General features: G+C 37.1%; 1 protein-coding gene across 1 annotated transcript in view; it reads left to right on the top strand.

Moving 5' to 3' along the window:
• Nucleotides 1-20803, top strand: part of LOC128661511 (uncharacterized) — a 300034-nt gene that overhangs the window by 231931 nt on the left and 47300 nt on the right. The window contains exon 66 of the mRNA XM_053715761.1: nt 14820-14954. Coding sequence (XP_053571736.1) covers nt 14820-14954 — 135 coding nt within the window. The remainder of the gene's footprint in view (nt 1-14819; nt 14955-20803) is intronic.

Below are 20803 nucleotides of genomic sequence, written 5' to 3'. Positions count from 1 at the left end.
TCTTTTGGCATATACACATATATCAAGCCATTTTCTTTTACCATTAGAAGTATCTACATATCCAGAGTGATCCACATAGGACCTGCGCCATCTATATTTTTAAAGACTCTTCATATTTGTCTTCTGATGGTGAAATAATGTCAGATGCTCAGGAATCAGTCACTGATCAAGACACTGAATCCTCTTTCATGTTCAGGTTTGAACATCTTCACACTCTGCTAAAAGAGGTTTTATAAATAAGAGGATAAGACTGTCAAATGCCTGGACTTAATTTTCAAACCTTCTGCTAAGACTACAGAGGTTTTTCCGGTTCCTGAAGCTTTTACAGAAATAATTACTAAGGAGTGGCCCAAACCAGGTATTTCCTAAAATCCAGCTTCAAAGTTCAAAAGATTTTTCTTTTACCAGCTTCTAGTATTACATTTTGTGAAATATTTCTAAGGTGAATTGCGCTATCTCCACTTTAGCAAAAACACACTGCTATTCCTTTAGAAGAAAGTAATTCTTTTAAAGAAGAGTCTTTTCATAGAAAGGCTTTTTAACAAACAGGTTTTCGGTTCAGACCAGCAATGAGTATCATTTGTCCGGCTGCAGCTTCTACACTATAGTATGACACTCTATCTGATGATTTTTCAGATAATTCTGTAGAAGATTTTCTCTGTAAATTGAAACCATATAAGATCTGCTAATGCCATAATTTGTGATACAATTTTTTATATAATCAAGATTACTGCAAAAATACGTCATTATCTATTCTGACCAGAAGGGGATTGTGGTTTGAAATCATAGTAAGTGGACATGGTTTCCAAGACTAGACTTTTATCTCTCCCTATTCATGAAAAAAATATTGTTTGGGCCTGGTCTAGACTACTTCTACTGTGACTAGGGAAAGGGAACCTTTATCTCTTAGGGAAAAAAGTCTAAAGGAAAGAATAAAACATTCCATATTTTTGGTTCCTTTTATCAATCAAGCAACCAAAAGACTTCATCAGTATCAAAGAAACGGGAATCTTCCAGATATTTCTGGAAGTCAAAGCCTAATTGGAACAAGGCCAAGCAGTTCAAAAAGTCGTCTTTCTCTTCCAAATCTGCACCAAGGTGCGACCCCCAAACCAGATTTTCCTTTTGGGTTTTGGGCAGATTAGACCTTTATCATGATGCTTGCTCTCAACCTTTTCAGGATCCTTGTGTACTAAATATAGTCTCCCTGGGGTACAGAATAAGCTTCTGATCAAGACTTCCCTGAGAAAGGGATCTTCTGGTTTGTGTTCCAAAGGACCCTTTAAAGACAAATGCCTTCCTTCAATGTGTTTTAGTCCTGGAACTCATTGGAGTGATAGTTCTAGTACATGTCTCAACAAGGCCAAGGGTTTTACTCAAACATTTGTATTGCTCTCAAGAAAGAAGGGACGTATAGGTTTATTCAAAATTTCAAAACTCTATACAAGTCTCTCATGGCTCCTACTTTCAAGATGGAAACAATTCATACTATTCTCCCTCTAGTACAGAGTCAATATATGTTTACAATAGAATTGAAGGATGCTTACCTACATATCTACAAAGACAGCTACCAATTTTTAAGGTTTGCCTTTCAGGACACGTACTTTTAGTTTGTCACTCCTTCATCTGGTTTAGCTACAGCTATCAGAGTTTTTACCACATAGACTATACATGGCTTTCTCAAAGAATCCTCTAGGATTTCAAAGTGAGACAGTCTCTGTAGTCTGTACTGGTAGACAAATCACCAAAACTTTTCTCTGGTGGCATCCTACGTACGCCTGGCATAGACTATAGTCACAATGGATGCAAGCCTCTTGGGTGGGGGTGTAGTATGGGGGCCAGGAGAGCACAAGGAGTTTGGTTTCCTCAGGAGGCAAGGTTACCAATAAATATCCTAGAACTCTGTGCAATACTCAGAACCCTTTAGAGCTGGCCTCTCCTAAAAGAATAGACTTATCTGCATTTTCATTCAGAGTATATCACAGCAGTGGCTTATATTAATCATAAAGGAGGGTGGGGGCTCGCAGTTCCCTAGCGACTAAGGAAGTTTCCTGAATTTTGACTTGAGCAGAGAACAATCTCTGTACAATTTCTGCTATTCATAATGTAGCTGTGAACAACTGGGAAGCAGACTATCTCAGACACTAATCCATTCATCCAGGGGAATGGTCTTTCCATATGTATGTCTTCAACGAGACTTTAGATCTATGGGGTCTACCAGAGATAGACCTAATGGCTTCTTTTTGAACAACAAAATTCTCATATACTTTGCAAGATCCAGGGATCCAAAGGTAGAGTTGAATAGATGCTCTAGTAGTTCCTTGGTCTTGTCTTTTTTACATTTTTCCTCCAATTGTTCTACTACCAAGAGTGATAGCTTGGATCAAAATAAGAGCTCTCTTCAGTATTCTTATTGCTCCAGCTTGGTCACATAGGATTTGGTTCACGATCAGGTACAAAAGTCCAGGTGTCGTCTGTGGTCTCTTCCATTACGCAACAATCTTATGTCTCGAGGTCCCTTCTATCATCAAAATCTTGAGTCTCTCAACTTGAAGGCTTGGAGATTGAGCGCTTAATTTTAAAACAAAGAGGCTTTTCTGATGCTTTAGTTTAGACTTTAATTGAGGCTCGTACAAAGTATGATTTAGAAGATTTTTCTTTGCTGGTATGAAAAACAAGGTTTCAGCTAGTATTCTTTTAGAATTCCTAGAGTTTCACAATAGGGCATAGATAAGGGTTTATCTGCTAGCTCTTTAAAAGATTTCAGAAATGTCTGTATTATATCTCAAGAACTTATTAAGCTTCCTGACATTCAGAGCTTTGTTTAAGCTTTAGTTAGAATAAGACCGGTGACTAAACCAATTTCTCCTCCTTGGAACCTTAAAGGGACAGTCAACAGCAGAATTTTTGTTGTTTTAAAAGATAGATAATCCCTTAATTACCCATTCTCCAGTTTTGCATAACCAACACAGTTTAAATAATACATGTTTTACCTTTTGTAATTACCTTGTATCTAAGCCTCTCTAGACTGCCCCCTTATTTCAGTTATTTTGACAGACTTGCATTTTAGCCAATCAGTGCTCACTCCTCGGTAAATTCATGTGCATGAGCTCAATGTTATCTATATGAAACACATTAACTAACGCCTTCTAGAGGTGAAAAACTGTCTAAATGCATTTAGATTAGAGGCGGCCTTCAAGGTCTAAGAAATTAGCATATGAACCTCCTAAGTTTAGCTTTCAAATAAGAATACCAAGAGAACAAAGCAAAATTGGTGATAAAAGTGAATTGGAAAGTTGTTCAAAATTACATGCCCTAGTTGAAGCATGACATTTTTTGGACTTGACTGTCCCTTTAATTTGGTTCTAAGAGTTTTGTGCGCATCTCCTTTTGGGCGTATGCATAATTTGGACATTCTGCTTCTGTCTTGGAAGACATTTTTTCTTTTTATCAATATCTTCTGCCAGAAGAGTTTCTGAATTGTCTGCTCTTTCTTTGAGTCTCCTTATTTGTTTTTTTCACTAAGATAAGGCCGTTTTTAAGGACTAGATTTTACTTTTTTCCAAAGGTGGTTTCTTCTAATAACATCAATCATGAAATTGTAGTTCCTTTTCTTTGTCCTAATCCATGAAATTCTAAAGAAAGTCTTGTAAATAATTTAGATGTAGTGAGAACATTAAAATTCTACTTGCAAGCTATGAAGGATTTTAGAAAATCCTCTAATTTGTTTTTTCTTTTCTCACGACCATGCAAAGGCCATCATTCCCCAGCCTTTAGTTTAGCTTCTTGGCAAAAACCCTTGATTCACAAGGTTTATTTGGAGGTGGAAACGTCTCCCCCAAAATGCATTACAGCCCATTCATAGATCAGTTTCCATTTCCTGAGCTTTCAAAAATGAAGCTTCTAATGAACAAAATTTGCAAGGCAGCAACATGGTCATCCTTACATACCTTTTCTAAATTCTACCATTATTATGTTTTTGCTTCTTCTGAAGCGGCTTTTGGTAGGAAAGTTCTCCAGACAGCAGTGTATGGAAATTAGGTGCCTGTCTTTCAAAAAATTAGGAGAGAAAACAAGAGGGCGACCCCTAGTGCAGATCAATATTGAACAAGTGGTGAATATCTGCTTGTGCTTACGAATGGATACTCACAGTAGGTATTGCACCCTGTAGTGCAAATGTAGCATACTAGGAATATTATGGTGTCCTAGTGCACATAACCACCCAAATAGCACTGTCGTGGTAAAAGGTGAACTTCGAGTGTATGGAATGGACGTCAGGATGATGAAAAAAGAGAACTCCAGTATCGATGTAAAAATATTTAATTAAAAAGATAAAAGAAAGAATGCACAGATCTACAATGACATCTGTTGTAAAATTGCTACGTGTTTCTAAGCGCTCACCGCGCTTTTTCCTCAGGCAAATGGTCAACTAGAAGAATATCTCAAAATAGAACATAGACATTGGTGGGACCTAGATTCACTAAAACAATATAGAGACAAAAAACAGATCCCACGGGGGCTGAGAATCCTTAAAAACTGTTCATTCAAGGAAGATGAAACACTTTTGGCTAAATGGTTAGCAGCTTTAGACAGCTGCTCATTTAACCTTATAGATATTCTAATCAGCCATAGGGAAAATTAGTTAATGATATAGCAGAAAAAATAGAAAACACACAAAAGCTATTAGAACAATACAAAGATCATTCTGAATACCAATCTCTCAATGAGAGAACTATTAAATCTACTGATGATTACCAAGATGAAATTATTTTGAGAAAAAATAAGAAAAAGGAGAGAGATGAGAGTGATTATCTTAAAGGTATAGTTTATACATACAATAGAACGGATAGTAATGAGTCTAAAGACTCTACTTGGACTAAAGTCACCTATAACAATAGAAATAAAAATCATCACACAAATCAATTTAATAGACACAAATCACAACAATCAGGTCATAGACTTCATTCTACGCACTTGCCATCCAATACATATGGAGACAATAGATCTCACTCTACTCATCAGTCATCCAACACATATGGAGAAAACAGAGATTATGAAAGATTCCACATTCACACTCAGAATAGATTCTCCCCTTTCATTGAACAAGAATACAGACATCAATTTAACCCTCAAGATCAATATAGGCCACATAGAAATACCAACTATAAAGATCCACATATTTCTCATTTTAATCATAAAGACTCATCACAAAGACACACTCCTAAACCATCTTCTAATTTACATTACCATAATCAGAATAATCAACACTTCCAGAAACCAAATAGAGATGAATTACCGGGTCCTTCTGGTATTCAGATTGACCAATCTAATCAGAATAGAGAGACTACATCTTTTCAAGATACACCCAACCCACATAATTCGGCTTTTTTAGAAGAACGCATACCACTAGCTCCTCTTTGGAGACGAGAAGGCCAAAATACCCCTTACCAACAACTGGGAAGAAACAAAAGAACACACACAAACGGGGACATAGGGGAAGGGGAGTTGCCACCAAGGAAAAGAAGTTACAACAACTAAGTAAAGGCATATTTAACCTATCAGATAGATCACTGTGCAACGATGAAATCAGAATTCTAGGAAAAGGCCTTAGTTTTTGCCCTTCAAACTCACACCAAATGTTTGAATTATTTGTAGACTTAAATAAATACACTAGAAAACTTGCATTACAGCGTTACTTTGCTAATAAACACCTCAAGACCCAAAAAACTGTAGGCCTGCCAGTCCTTACTGATAATATGACAGCAGAAAGAAACACGCCAGTCTTATATATAGACCCAGAAGACCTCTCAGAACAATTGTTCGAAGGGGTGATTCATACTAACCTTGCCCTACCCTCTACTTTTTATCCCCATGGAGAGAATCTAGCTTATTTGGATATATTCCAAAATCTGGTATTAGAAGATTTTGAGAAACTTCCCCCATATAACAATAAAAAATATAACAATATATGGCCCAATGAACAAAGGGCTTTACGCAACCTTTCAAATGACAATACGATCATAATCCGCCAAGCTGACAAAGGCGGCGGTCTAGTAATACAAAATTACGAAGATTATATATGTGAGGCTAGGAAGATTCTGTTAGATAAAGACTATTATAAACAACTCCCAATAGACCCTACAGATACATATACCAAAGAACTTAAAAAACTAATTACTTATGGCCATGAACATGGTATTCTAACAAAAAAAGAGAGAAAATTTCTCATACCCATTAATCCTAACATTCCATACTACTACCACTTACCAAAGATTCATAAACAAATCCATAATCCTCCCGGTCGACCAATCATTGCGGGTATGAATAGTCTCACTGATAACCTCTCATTATACATCGATTATTACCTCCAAAGATACGTTATCCAACTTAGATCCTACATAAAAGACACTACCGATTTACTGCAAAAATTATCTGAAATTAAAAAAGAACAACATCTAGTTTGGGTATCTTGTGATGTAAGTTCCCTTTATTCCAATATCAAACACGACATAGGTTTAGACTCTGTAGACAGTTATCTTAGTGAAGATCCGTATATGTCTGACATTCAAAATAATTATTTGCTCAAACTCATACATTTCATATTAACTCATAATTATTTTAAGTTTCTGGATAATTTTTTTCTGCAGACCAAGGGAACGGCCATGGGGACCAGATTTGCTCCCAGTTTTGCAAATTTATTTATGGGCACTTTTGAATCCAAGTACATCTATAATGCAAAATGGGAGCAAAATCTGGTCTTCTATGGCCGTTATATAGACGATCTATTATTTGTTTGGAGGGGATCACCCGCGACACTTGCCTCCTTTCAAAATTATCTTAATGATAACACTATGGGAATCCAATTTACTTGGAACATCCAAACAGATAGAATCGATTTTTGGATGTTACCCTAATGTGGGGAGAAGATAATGGCATTCAGTCATGTACCTTTTTCAAACAGGTAGACAGTAATAATTTTTTGGATTACTTTAGCAACCACCACACTAGTTGGAAGACAAATATTCCATATAGCCAGTTTAGGAGGATTCGGCGTAATTGTACAGATATAAATACTTATGATACACAAAGCATACTTCTCAAAAATAAATTTAAGGAGAAACACTATCCAGAAGAATTAATAGAACTAGGCTTTCAAAAAGCACGCTCTCTAAATAGAGGAGAATTGTTAAAACCAAAAATTCCAAATAAACCCATAAATGATGATTCACATTTTGAATCTTCATTCATCACTAGATATAATAATAATTATAAAGAGATAAAAAAGATTCTGTTTAAACACTGGCCATTACTCAAACGGGACCCCATTTTTAAAATAATACTACAAGATAAACCTAGATGTACATTTAAAAGAGCCCCCACTATTAAAGAAAAACTGGCACCTAGTAAGGTTGTTATGTGCAAACGTAAGCTCAAATCTCCTAATAATAGTTCTCACAGCTCTATGATGCTAAACATAGGAACTTACAGATGCAACAAAAATAGATGCAATATGTGCAAGTACATCACCAATGGCCTTAAAAACATTATATCTAACAGCACTGGAGAATCCTTTGCCATCACTCAAAGAATAACATGCAACTCCAACTATGTAGTTTACTGTATAACATGCTTGTGTGGCCTACAATATATAGGTCGTACCTGTAGAAAAATCAGACAAAGATGGTCAGAACATTTGAGATGTATCCTGAAGGGATCTGATAAATATAGTACCTCTAGGCACCATTTTTCCACACATGGTAAAAATAATTGTGTCATGAACATTACCCCATTGGAAATTATTCCTGCCCTAAGTTCCCTAAATAGAATGACTAAATTACGCCAGAGGGAAACCTTTTGGATCTATCAATTTAAAACTCTACATCCAGAGGGCCTTAATGAAGTAATAGATTCTGCTGCTTTTTAACACATCCACTTTACATCTAATATTGTTTCACACCACACATCTTTCTGAATTACATTTCTACATGATATACATATTGCACTTCATATATTATTAAATCACGTTTATCACTTTATAATAAGATACTTTTATATCAAATCTATCATCTGTACAACTCTTATAGTTGCGAATGTATTCCTCAACATTGTATTTCTATTTTAAAATTGAGTTTCTAGATTTTCATCTAGCAGTATTCCACATACTTAATTCACATATTACACATAATTATGCACACATAGGGTTTAGGTAGATTCACCATTATTTATTTTTTCACAACACACAAGTTTAGATATCACGATACAATACATTTGTATCTGTCACCACTAGAACACAGACGCATACACACATTTCAATGTATGGCCTGCGGTACTTATACTCATTTTATATACACATTTAGTCACGTTTGTAGTTAGTAGACGCATTAGTTAGGGCACACTATGCACATTATTTTCGCACACTGAGGTATCAGCAATTAATTTCGGTTGAATCTCATCCTTTGTCTCAGTAGTTACACAAACACGCTATGTACATACATAGTAACATAGGTAACAGCTTCTGTATCTATGGGAGTCTTCGTACGCATCCTAACGTAACTCCTACGTCATTGGACACACACTCTGAGCCCCAATCAAATGGAACAACACATTACACAATCGGGGTTATTCTGAATACAGCACTCTCATTAGTTTAGCGATACACACCCCGTTCTGACGAAGCAATTGGATTGGATATTTACCATAACATTCCTATTCGTTTAACGATACACACCCCTTTTATGTTAAGAAATATACGATCAAACTTTTTGACAGTTTATCACTTACACCTTGGTTCATTTCCACTAATACCATCAAGGAACAAAAATAGATATTTAAATAGCGCATGTTGCAGTAATATATTTTATATATACATGTACATATAATACGACAAATATTCATAATTATTTATAATAATGTTTTTACACCTCTAAGACAACTCATAGAGCCCAAATTTCAGGATATTTGTATCTATATTTTTTTATTCAAGTTTACATATGTCAGGAATGATTAGTATATTATATTGTATTAGATATTTTGTTTTATACATTGTATTGTATCCCTTGTAGTATCTGTAACATCCGGTTAGAATATCAAGGGAGTTAATCTATGCAGCACCTGTTCTAATGAGTTACAGCTGATCCCATTAAGCTCATACAGGGGTATATATGTAAGAGACTCCAGTATATTCAGTACCATTTGCCTGAGGAAAAAGCGCGGTGAGCGCTTAGAAACGCGTAGCAATTTTACAACAGATGTCATTGTAGATCTGTGCATTCTTTCTTTTATCTTCTTAATTAAATATTTTTACATCGATACTGGAGTTCTCTTTTTTCATCATCCTGATGTCCATTCCATACACTCGAAGTTCACCTTTTACCACGACAGTGCTATTTGGGTGGTTATGTGCACTAGGACACCATAATATTCCTAGTATGCTACATTTGCACTACAGGGTGCAATACCTACTGTGAGTATCCATTCGTAAGCACAAGCAGATATTCACCACTTGTTCAATATTTATCTGCACTAGGGGTCGCCCTCTTGTTTTCTCTCCTAATTTCCAGATCACAGATTCACCTTCTGCGTTTGGGAGGAGCAGCCCTCAGCTAAGTGCACAGTTAGCTGGGACACTGTGAAGTTCCCAGACCGTTCACCTAGGCACTATCTCTGCCTTCCCACATTGTGAGTATGCTTGCATTTGCATTATTTCCTTTATAAAAAATTGGCTACACTAGGAGGCGCCCTTCTCTCTCTGCTCTGTCTTTCAAAAAATGTTTGTCCAGCCCAAATTACTTGTAGAGTCCACAATTAGGGTATTAGTTCCCAGGAATAATGACTCAAGGACTCTCAACCCCTAGGTAAGTACTTTTGGAGTCTTGTGAATTTTTGCCTCCTTCTAGCGGCCAGGAGTTGAATCCCAGGAGGAATAGCTTGTGAGCTCTCACCACCGTGAAATAAATTAATTTATCAGGTAAGAAATGTTTTGAAGTTTTTATAAATATGTATTTATGAAAGAAAAGCAATAGTTATTGAAAATTAAATAACATTTAGCTAATTTAAAAGGACAGGAACCCCCAAATGTTTCTATGATTCAGATAGAGCATACAATTTTAAACAACTTTATCATTTACTTCTGTTATCAAATTCTCTTAGTTTTCTTTGTATCTTTTATTAAAAAGCAGGGATATAAGCTCAGTACTGTGCATATATTTGGCGCACAATACGGCAGCAATTTTGTAAATTTAGTATGTTATCAATATGCAAGAGCACTAGCACTATTCCCTGGCTCCAGACACCTACCTGTCCAACAAAGAATACGATAAGAACAAAGCAAATGTTATCACAGAAGTTAATTGGAAACCTTTTTTTTAAAAACAAATGTATGCTCTGTCTGAATCACAAAAGAAAATGTTTGAGTTCCATATTCCTTAAATGGTTAATCACAATATAGACAGGCAAAGTAAATCTACTGGCAATAAGAAAGTTTCTAGGGGCAAAATCATAATTAATCCAGTAAAGTAACTGGTCCCTATTGGCAAATTACTGGCAACAGTAACTGTAATGATGATGTCTCAGGAGAGAGTGATATCAACCTTGAAAAATGTTACTATACTTTCTATATGGTGAGGTAAAAATGGTACTTTATCATTCCATATTAATCAATTCACAGTTAGAGGGGCATCAAGGTAAAAATTGTTGTTTAAATATGTGCAGTAAAATAGCTTTTAATGTACTTTTATTATTTGTTTTCCTTTTTTTTCTGTAATGTATCCCGCAAAATTATTTTTTTCTAATTCCCGCGAGAAGATTAAATGAATCCTCCAGATGTGAGATGCCTAACCCTGATACGTTATACACAGTGGTTGTTTAATAAAAGCAGGGGCTTGTTTCTATCTCAGGAGATCTAATAAGATAACACTAAAGAGGCTTTTCAGGATTGTTCTAATCAAATAACAGTTTTAAAATGTGTAAAAAAATGTTTTTGCATGCATTATACCATTGCTGATATATGAGGGGCCAAAGTTTATCATTTAACTTCACTTCTGAGAGTAAAGGTACTTACTGCAGAACAGTTGGTGTGCCTCTGCACTCTCTATGGGCCAAACCTTTAAACACTATCCATAGTTTCTTCTTTTCAAGAAAAAAACTAAAAATATAGGGCCAGATTACAAATGGAGAGCTAAATATCGCTTTCATAAAAGCTATATTTGCACTCCACTTTGTAATACCAAGGTACGCTAATGTGTACTGGTAGTACAAGTTATCAGAAATGCGAAGGCGACCTCGTGTTCGCATTGCTGGCAACCATTGTGCTCACGAGAGTGCACTTCCATAAGCTCCTATGGGAGCCTTGTTCTGATGCTGTCAGAGACGGCATCAGAACTTCAGCGCAGCAAAGGGGCTAAGTAGCGCAGCGATGGCAGCATGTTTAAATATATATGTATATGATTTTATACATATACTGTATATTTATGTGTATATACACATATTAACACATAAATATTTATGTATACTAAAAATATGTATACATATACATATATATATATTTACTGGGAACACGCAGTCTGCTATTTAAAGACCTTTTTTTTCTTACACCCCATTCCCACCAACTTTAACCCCAAAATACTGCATAGGGCAGTTATTTTATTAAAAAATAAAAATGCTGCCATATTTTTTTTTTTTTTTAAATAATTTTTATTGAGGCATAAATTGTTTTGACATACAGATATAAGAAAATAGCATCAAATAATACATAAACTTGAACATAAATTGTACTGATTTCCAGTAGAGAATAATCGGTAGTATATCATAATTAGAGTCCCAAATCAAAAGAAAGCCTCATAGTTTTTTGTTTTACAACTCTTTTCCAGTGGCTAATTAGCACTGAAACACTATATAAACATATTCATTAAACTATTCAACCATTTCAAAACCAAAAAGTACCTTTAAAGAGAGACAAATAAACACAGCACAGCATATTATATGTGAGGTTTTTGCAGTCATGTGAAAAATGATAACACCGACCTAATATCTCTGATGACTGTCTAAAAAAGATCAATCTAGTGCCAAGCTGACATGTCTAATAGTTATATCATGAAGGAATAGATATATATAAAAAAAAAGGATTTATGCTGTATTTTAAAAAGTTGCTTTGTATAGCCCAATAATGCTATAAGTAGAAAAAAAACTGTTTCAAACGTACATGGGCTGCTTTAAAAAACATTGAATTGCGGTATTTATCAAGGGAAACTGCTGAGTAAGTCTATGGTAGAGTCAGGGAATACCATAGTACTATATGGGGGGGGGGGGAGAAGAAATCTGACCAATTGTCTAACCATAAGTGCTTTAATCGGGCCTATTAATAAATGTGATATGTGGGATTATTATTATGCTCTTGCCGAGATACTAATGTATAGAAAATTGCTACTTAAGTGAGGGTAACCTCTAGATATGCCATAAGGCTAAGACGATCGTTGAGATGGTCAATTATGTGGTTGCTCATAATAGCTCAGGATAAACAGACATTGGCATCAACACTATGATCCTAAAAAGATAATGTAGTCTGCTCTCTGGGTATGGGCCCTATACCCGACAGCAAGGGATCTATATAAGTGAGCATGTGTCTTCAACTAAAAGGATGAAAATGCAATGTACCCTAAAAAATCACTAAAGAGTTAGCCACACAAAACTGATATATCATGTCTGATACCCAACATGTTAGTGAGCATAAGTGAATAGCCGTCATTCGAACCCTTATTCATTAAATATTATATGTTACAGCAATTGGGGATAAGAGACGTACAACCACGTAGAATGAAAGAGGAAATACACATATATATGAGAAAAAATGGCAATATCATAACATAGCAAGTCTACCATTAAGAAAGACAATAGTAACTTCTAAACTGAGCAAGTAAAGCAATAATGTCAAGCTATTATATATGCATACATATTTATATATAAGAGAGACAATCCCCACCACGCTTCATTCCATACATAACATGTTCATCATACCCGTTAGTGATTATGTGGCGGGTGGGACAGATATATTAAAGATTGGCTTTCATATCTACCCAATAAACAGTAGCTATCAATAAGACTTTGAGAATAAAAATAAATAAGTAAATAAAATAACAGGGCTGTATATTTCCCCTACCATACAAAAATATTAATAGGCTAAAATTAAGTCTTGACTCCCCTCTGGTGGTGAGAAGTAGCAACGGCATCTTCTATTAAATTGTATTAATTTTACTCAAGTGATATAAAATTATAGGGCTTAAAAAGGCCACTCAACCAAGTAGCTATGGTAAATTAAATGTTAAACAACCTCTTAGTGAATAACAGAAGCCTAAGATGGAATTTGTTATAAAGGAGCAGCAGAAGATCTCAGGTTAACACAAAGAAAAAACATAATATACCCAATATTGCTATAGCACTGTAATTTTCCCAAAGTTTATAGGCCAGCTCATGGAAAAGCAAAGTTTATGACTTTTATGGTAGAGTCACTATGGTGGACGTCTCAAGTATATATAAGTTAAACCAACTCCTAAACTCTGAGATATTAGAGCATATGAGGTGTGGCAGTCTTTAACATAAGAAAAGTAGAGCCAAAAAGAAAAGCAGGAGTGAAAATGGTAATGAGGATATATAAATGCAGTACATATAGCCAATTTGAGGGGCTGAAGCGCTATCTCTCTCACCAAAGTCCTCCTATAGTATATTCTGCCCCATTACCCCACACCAGACGCTGGGAGCAAGTATAGATAGAGCAGCAAGATCGTGTCTGCGAACCAAGACCTCTCTGCTGCCTTCAACCACCAGTGTATTGCGGAGGCCCAACTATAATTAACAAACTTGAAGCCTTTGTAGGTAGTAGACTCCGCTCCAGATACCAGGATGGATCCTCTGATATTTCTGACTAGCGTCACACTGACCGATGAAAGGGACTCCTTCAAACCTGTACCGGATTTGCTTAGACCCATATTGTAGACAATAGGAGGAATCAGTCCCTCTTCAGTATGGCGTAGAATAGTACCGGTTAGCTGTAAATTTGCTGTGCTCAAGGCGTTGAACTCGCAAGCCGCATCATGTAGAGTTGAAGTAGATAGATAGATATCCTGTGCCGGAACAATAATTACATCAGCTCCTACATCAGTCTTGCTCGCAACATCTGGGTGACTTGACCGAAACTGTCCCAGGGCCTGGTAGAGTAGTGTCTCCATATTAGCAAAATGGCGATGTAGCATATTGCACATTTCAGCTTCCAATGCATCGACTGCAGCAGTGTCCCCAAAAGCAGGAGGCATTATCAGATGATATAAGAGCTCTAGATCTACTTCAAAGATATGTGTAGTACCTTAGACAGGCTAAGACCACATGGCCCGTCAGCGGAGCATTAATAGAAAAGATAAACATGAATTTGGCTTCCAAATCATGAAAACTTGTTTCACGTAAGCTCATAGAAGTCCTGCAGATCCAATCCTTAGCTTTTTAGCAAAGATTCATAATAAACCCCATATACAACAAGATGAAGCCAGGAGCTCTTCCAAAACACGTCCAGCCACCTTGGTTGTAGGCTCCGCCCTCCTATTTATTTTTTAATAAAATACACTATACAGTATTTTGGCATATTTGGGGTAGATTGATAAAATTAACCACTTGTAACGGCTGATTATCGCGTGTAATAATTAAGCGCTCCACTTGTAATCTATCCCATAATGTTTAACATGTCTAAATACTATCTTCATATGCATATCCCTTTAAGCTATAAATAAGAATCTTTACATGCATGCAATTAAAATATATTTAACATTATATTTCAGAGGAGTCGTAGTTTGTACGGCATCATTTTATTTTTTATGACCATCAAGTGCCTAAGACTTCTTCGCATTTACAAAGTTATGGCTCCCTGCATGGCAATGCTTCGACTTTCTTGTTCTAGCACATTATTCACAATGGTAAGTATGTTTGTGTTGTGCTATAAGTGCCTGCTATATATAATTTCACATGTTTTACAGTAAATCTCTACTAATATATAAAGTATAAACAGCTATATTGAGGACTAAGTTGCAAGGTAGAGTTTAGCGTTAGGCAAACAACATACATCTACATCAACAAAAGTCCAGGTAACGTAAGAATATGTGTACTAGACTCTAGTAGAGATCTAGTAATGACTGAGACTGATCTATAAGGGAATGCTGTAATACAGTGGAATAAAAATGTAGGACTGACCCCGTAATGCTATAAATAAAATGAGCCAAGTAGAATTATTCAGAATGAAGAGAGTGGACTTACAGTTGTCAAGGGAGGAGAAAATATGTAATTTAAAGGAACAGTCTAGTCAAAATTAAACTTTCATGATTCAGATAGAGCGTGCAATTTTAAGCAACTTTCTAATTTACTCCTATTATCAAATTTTCTTTGTTCTTTTGGGATCCTGGGTAGCGCTTGCTGATTGGTGGCTACATTTAGACACCAATCAGAAAGTGCTACCCATGTGCTGAACCAAAAAATGGCCCAGCCCCTATGCTTACATTCTTGCTTTTTTAAATAAAGATACCAAGAGAGCGAAGAAAAATTGATAATAGGAGTAAATTAGAAAGTTGCTTAACATTGCCTGCTCTATCTGAATCATGAAATTTTAATTTTGACTAGACTATTCCTTCAAAGGGACACTAAACTCAAATGTTTTCTTTCATGATTCAGATAGTGCATGCAATTGTAAGCAACATTCTAATTTACTCCTATTATCAATTTTCTTCGTTCTCTTGCTATCTTTATTTAAAAAGCAGGAATGTAACGCTTTAGAGCCTGCCCATTTTTGGTTTAGAACCTGGGTTATGCTTGCTTATTGGTTTGCTAAATATAGCCACCAATAAGCAAGTGCTATCCAGGGTACTGAACCTAAAATGGGCTGGCTCCTAACTTTAAATTCCTGCTTTTTAAATGAATGAATAAAAAATATTGTTTGGTATCCCTTTAAGAGAATATGTTTGCTGAGAGAAATTGACTAATTCTGAAGATATTATTGATTTGAAAGATTACCAACAATATGACTGTGGGTAGCCTTGTTGTCTGCTTGTAATTCAGAAAGTAGGGTTGGTACTAAACATGTGCTGCCATCTCTTACAGAAGAGACTGATGGTTGATAAGAAGAGTTTCTCTTTTCAATAAATAATTGTGTAAACCTGTAAATATCAAATAGCCAATACAAAAATACTTTACTTTATTAGATACAAATTAAAAGGTTGAGTGTTAAACCTTGTCTATAACCCTCCCAAAAATAAATCCACAAACCTGTAACAACCATCATTTGAAAGTGTAGTATCATATGATGTTTTAGATATCACATGATTAATGTAAAAATACCACTTACTTAAAAAAAACAAGCGCTTAAAGTTAATCAAACAGCATTGTCAAAAATAAACATACATGAGAACCTTCTTTACAGAGAAGCCTCTTTCCAATAATGAGTCACATGACATTCTAAATATCCCAGATGTAGCTTTAAATAAATAAAATGGGGTGAGCATTGGCCTTGGCAATGGTGATTATATGAAAGGGCCACAAGACATTAGGAGCTAGATCACATTAAAGTTGTAAATAAATCTATTTCTTTCTTTTCTTTTTCTGGTTACATTTTTTTTTTTTTTGTATTTGTATTCCCAATTGCTGTAACAGCAGTGGGGCATATTTATTTATACATAAATTGACATGGTTAGGTCCTACCTTACTATGGGCCATATTATAAGTGGAGCGCAAAATATCTCTTTCGCTAAAGTGATATTTGTGCTCCACTTTGTAATACCAGCGCACACAAATGTGGTCCGGTATTACAGGTGAGGTGCAAAGTGAATGTGATCTCGCGTTCGCATTGGACGGAAGAATTGCGTTCACAAAAGTGCTTCCATAGGCATAGGCTCCAATGGGAGCTTTGTTCTCATGCCGTGAGACACGACATGAGAACTAGCACAGCAAAAGATTGATGCAGCAATGCTGAGCAAATGTAAATATATATGTATATGTTTGCAGGCATGCAATAATTTAGCGCACCACTTGTAATCTAGCCCTGTCAAGTTGTTTGAGCTCCTACTGCTATTCCAACTTCTAAGTCAAAAATGCCTGGCTTCCGGAGTCTACTATCTCTAAGTAAACCAACCCGCTTACAGTAGCTGCACTGTGGTCTGTCACACACAGGTGTCACTATGGTCACTGAGGCTGGGTCTGTCACACACAGGTCTCTCCATGGTCACTGAGGCTGGGTCTGTCACACACAGGTCTCTACATGGTCACTGAGGCTGGGTCTGTCAAACAGGTCTCACCATGGTCAAGCAAGCCTCACACAACTCTGATGAGCATTAACATGTCTCACGGTTAGGGCCCGGGTGGCCCTCTGATGCCATCAGACATTTAGCATCGACTCCATATTCAAGGTTCCCGGGACGAGATGTATAGGTCCACCAGCATCCAATCTCCACTTAGCTTAGTGCATTCTGGGAATTGTAGTCCTACTCTGCCGTTCATGCTCTACCGAACGTAAAGTTAAGATATGTCATGCTTGCATGAGCAGGTTGTGGGGTAAGGAGCTTATGCAAGGTGGTGGCAGGCTTAGGACTGTCTTGAATACTGAAAGGGGCCAGCGGTATGTGCTTCTTTCTGGAATTATGCAAATGATATGTAATCTCCCCTCCGTAAGTATAGTGCTGGTAGAATGTATTATAATATAACACCGCTGCTTATAAGCTAGCTAAACAAAAACAGTCCAAAATGTGCACTGTAAAAGTGCCTTTGTACTGCGTAGGGTATGGTGTACACACGGTAACAGTCAATCTTACCCCCCTCTCCTTTGCTGGGTCTGGTCTTAGGGATAAAAAGCTGGGCCCGGTAGCTTCCTCGTTACCAGGTGCCGCTGCTTGAGCGGACGCTTCTCTTTCTTCACCTGAATAGATTTCTGGATTTCTCAGCCATCCAATCTGTTCCCTCTTCAGACGCTGTGGAGGGGGGCGTTGTCCGATCCTTCGCTCCTCATTGGGCTATGCTGATGCTGCAGTCAGGTTAAAACCTTGCGCTATGCCTAATTCATTAAACATCCACATATATAAATATGTTATAAATAACGCCTAAGAAACAGTTTTATAGAGCCTCAAGAAAGCAACTATACTAGTGTATGTTAATCGTATTTTGGTCATAGTAAGCTCAGTAATACTGTTGTGAAGACTATAGTGAAATATAGTAGTATGTGGGAGGGAATCAGATTGTAAGGTAATGTGTAAATCAGGGTTAATGTCCGGTACAAGGTTAAGAAGAAAAAGAGTAAGGCTTACCCTATGTTGTATGTGATATACGTAAGCTTCCAGGAGGGCTATTAATAAAACACAACAGACCCATTAGTGGTATGTGAGTTCACTGGTCTCTGTAAAATGGCTGCAATGGTAAGAAATATAGCTGTTATTCCCAGTAGTTAATTAAATCATATGATGCATTTAGACCTGATGGGTGTCTGGTTTTCAATGTGAAAATCCAGAAAATCTCTCGTTTTGCTAGCAACTTGTCTCTGTCTCCCCCCTAGGAGGCCTTAGGACCCTCTCTATACATGTCCATTGGAATGTATCTGAGTATCTGAGTGCAAGTACCAGAGGGGTACTTGCACTCCCGATCCTGATACTCGAGAGGTGTTCCCTAATCCTTGACCTGACCTCGCGTGTAGTGAGGCCCACATATTGTTTACTGCAATCCACACAGGAGATAAGATAAATTACATAAGTGGATCTGCAGTTTAGACACATATTTTTGGAAAAAACCTGTCCTGTGATCAATGAACTGTACTGTTCACCCATCTCAACCTTTTCACAGGCCACACAGTCCCAGTTGTGGCATTTAAACATCCCTTTATGCGTAAGCAAAGATGATTCCTGGGTACTTTTTACAGGAAGTTTCCTATTGTTTTATTGCGCCGATAAGTAAATCTGCACGATTTTGTAGATAAGTGTTTTTTGTTAATGCCACAAATCTGTGTGTATTGCTCTGAGTGATCCGTTATAAAGAAAAGGCCATCCTGAGTATTCCTGTTTTCAGTGCCACCTGATTTAGGGCATAGCAATTCTCTACTGTCCAGTACCCTGAAGTTTTCTAATGCTTTATTAATGGAGCCCTTAGAATAGCCCCCAATAAGCAATCTGTTAGTCAATAGCTCGGCCTCCGCTTCAAATTGTGCAGAGTCTGAGCAATTTTGTTTTAGTCGACTGAATTGTCACTTTATGATGCCATCAGGTCTAAATTCATCATATGATTTAATTAACTACTGGGAATAACAGATATATGTCTTACCATTGCAGCCATTTTACAGAGACCAGTGAACTCACATACCTCTAATGGGTCTGTTGTGTTTTATTAATAGCCCTCCTGGAAGCTTCTGTATATATCACATACAACATAGGGTAAGCCTAGGTATTGCAAGGCTTACTCTTTTTTTTCTTAACCTTGTACCGGACATTAACCCTGATTCACACATTACCTTACAATCCGATTCCCTCCCACATACTACTATACTTCACTGTAGACTTCACAACAGTATTACTGCTGAGCTTACTATGACCAAAAAACGATTAACATACTCTAGTATAGTTACTTTTTTGAGGCTCTATAAAACTGTTTGTTAGGCGTTATTTATAACAGATTTATATATGTGGATGTTTAATGAATTAGGCATAACGCAAGGTTTTAATATTCCCCAATAGTACTCTTAGGTATAGTATCATCTTTGTTAAGCTACTAACTTAGGGCAGCTCTATGGTATGAACAAATACAGGTCTGCCAACAACGTACTCTGAAATTCCCCCCTCACACTATACGTATAATAACTGCCAAGTTAAGCAGGGAGTGCGGCCAATGGTTATGTATAATAAGGAAAGTGACTGAATGTAGTTATATACACTTAATTATAACTATACAGGACATTTAGGTGTTAAGTATTATGTTTTAGGTCCCATAAAAAACAGGTCCAACATTAGTCAATAGGTGACATTGTAAAGAGGCAATTTAAGCATGTGTCCGGTAATCACTGGAATGTCATGTAGGAACGGCAACAGTTAATATGCAAATGTTGCTCAATTAACATTGTCCAATAGGAGTCACCTGCTTATTTTAAGAGGCGGGTGATTTTTCCTCAGTAAATCATCAGCTTTAATAATGGCACCACGCTGAAACATGTCAGCTGAATTAGCTGACTCCTATTGAGACAATTCCGCTTCTGATTCCTAAGTTATTTTAACCTTTATTTTGGAAAATAAAGATTGTTTGAACTTTTAAACCGGTGCTCTGCTACCATGTTTTTCAATCTTTCTGGAATTACCCTTATTAGGCATGTTAAGTTGCAGAGAAGCAAGTAAGTTTATTGCACTGGAACAGGAAACTTGGAAGCTGGAAGCAGGATAGGTGAGCAGGTGTGACCACACCAGAACTGGTGTCTCAGGTAATGCCCACGTTAGGGCCAGGAACAAAAGTGCAAACTTAGGCTGAAGACAGGAGGTGCCCACTGGAGGTCAGAGACAGGAGGTGCTCACTGGAGGCCTGAGACTGGAGGTGCCTACTGGAGGCTGAGACTGGAGGTGCCTACTGGAGGCTGAGACTGGAGATGCCCACTGGAGGCCAAGACTGGAGGTGTCCACTGGAGGCCGATACTGGAGGTGCCTACTGAAAGCCAAGACTGGAGGTGCCCACTGGAGGCCGAAATGGGAGGTGCCCACTGGAGGCCGAGATGGGAGGTGCCCACTGGAGGTTGAGACTGGAGGTGCCCACTGGAGGTGCC

This window comes from Bombina bombina, chromosome 5 (assembly GCF_027579735.1).
Source record: "Bombina bombina isolate aBomBom1 chromosome 5, aBomBom1.pri, whole genome shotgun sequence".
NCBI lineage: Eukaryota > Metazoa > Chordata > Amphibia > Anura > Bombinatoridae > Bombina > Bombina bombina.
This window is presented reverse-complemented; position numbering and strand designations above follow the sequence as displayed.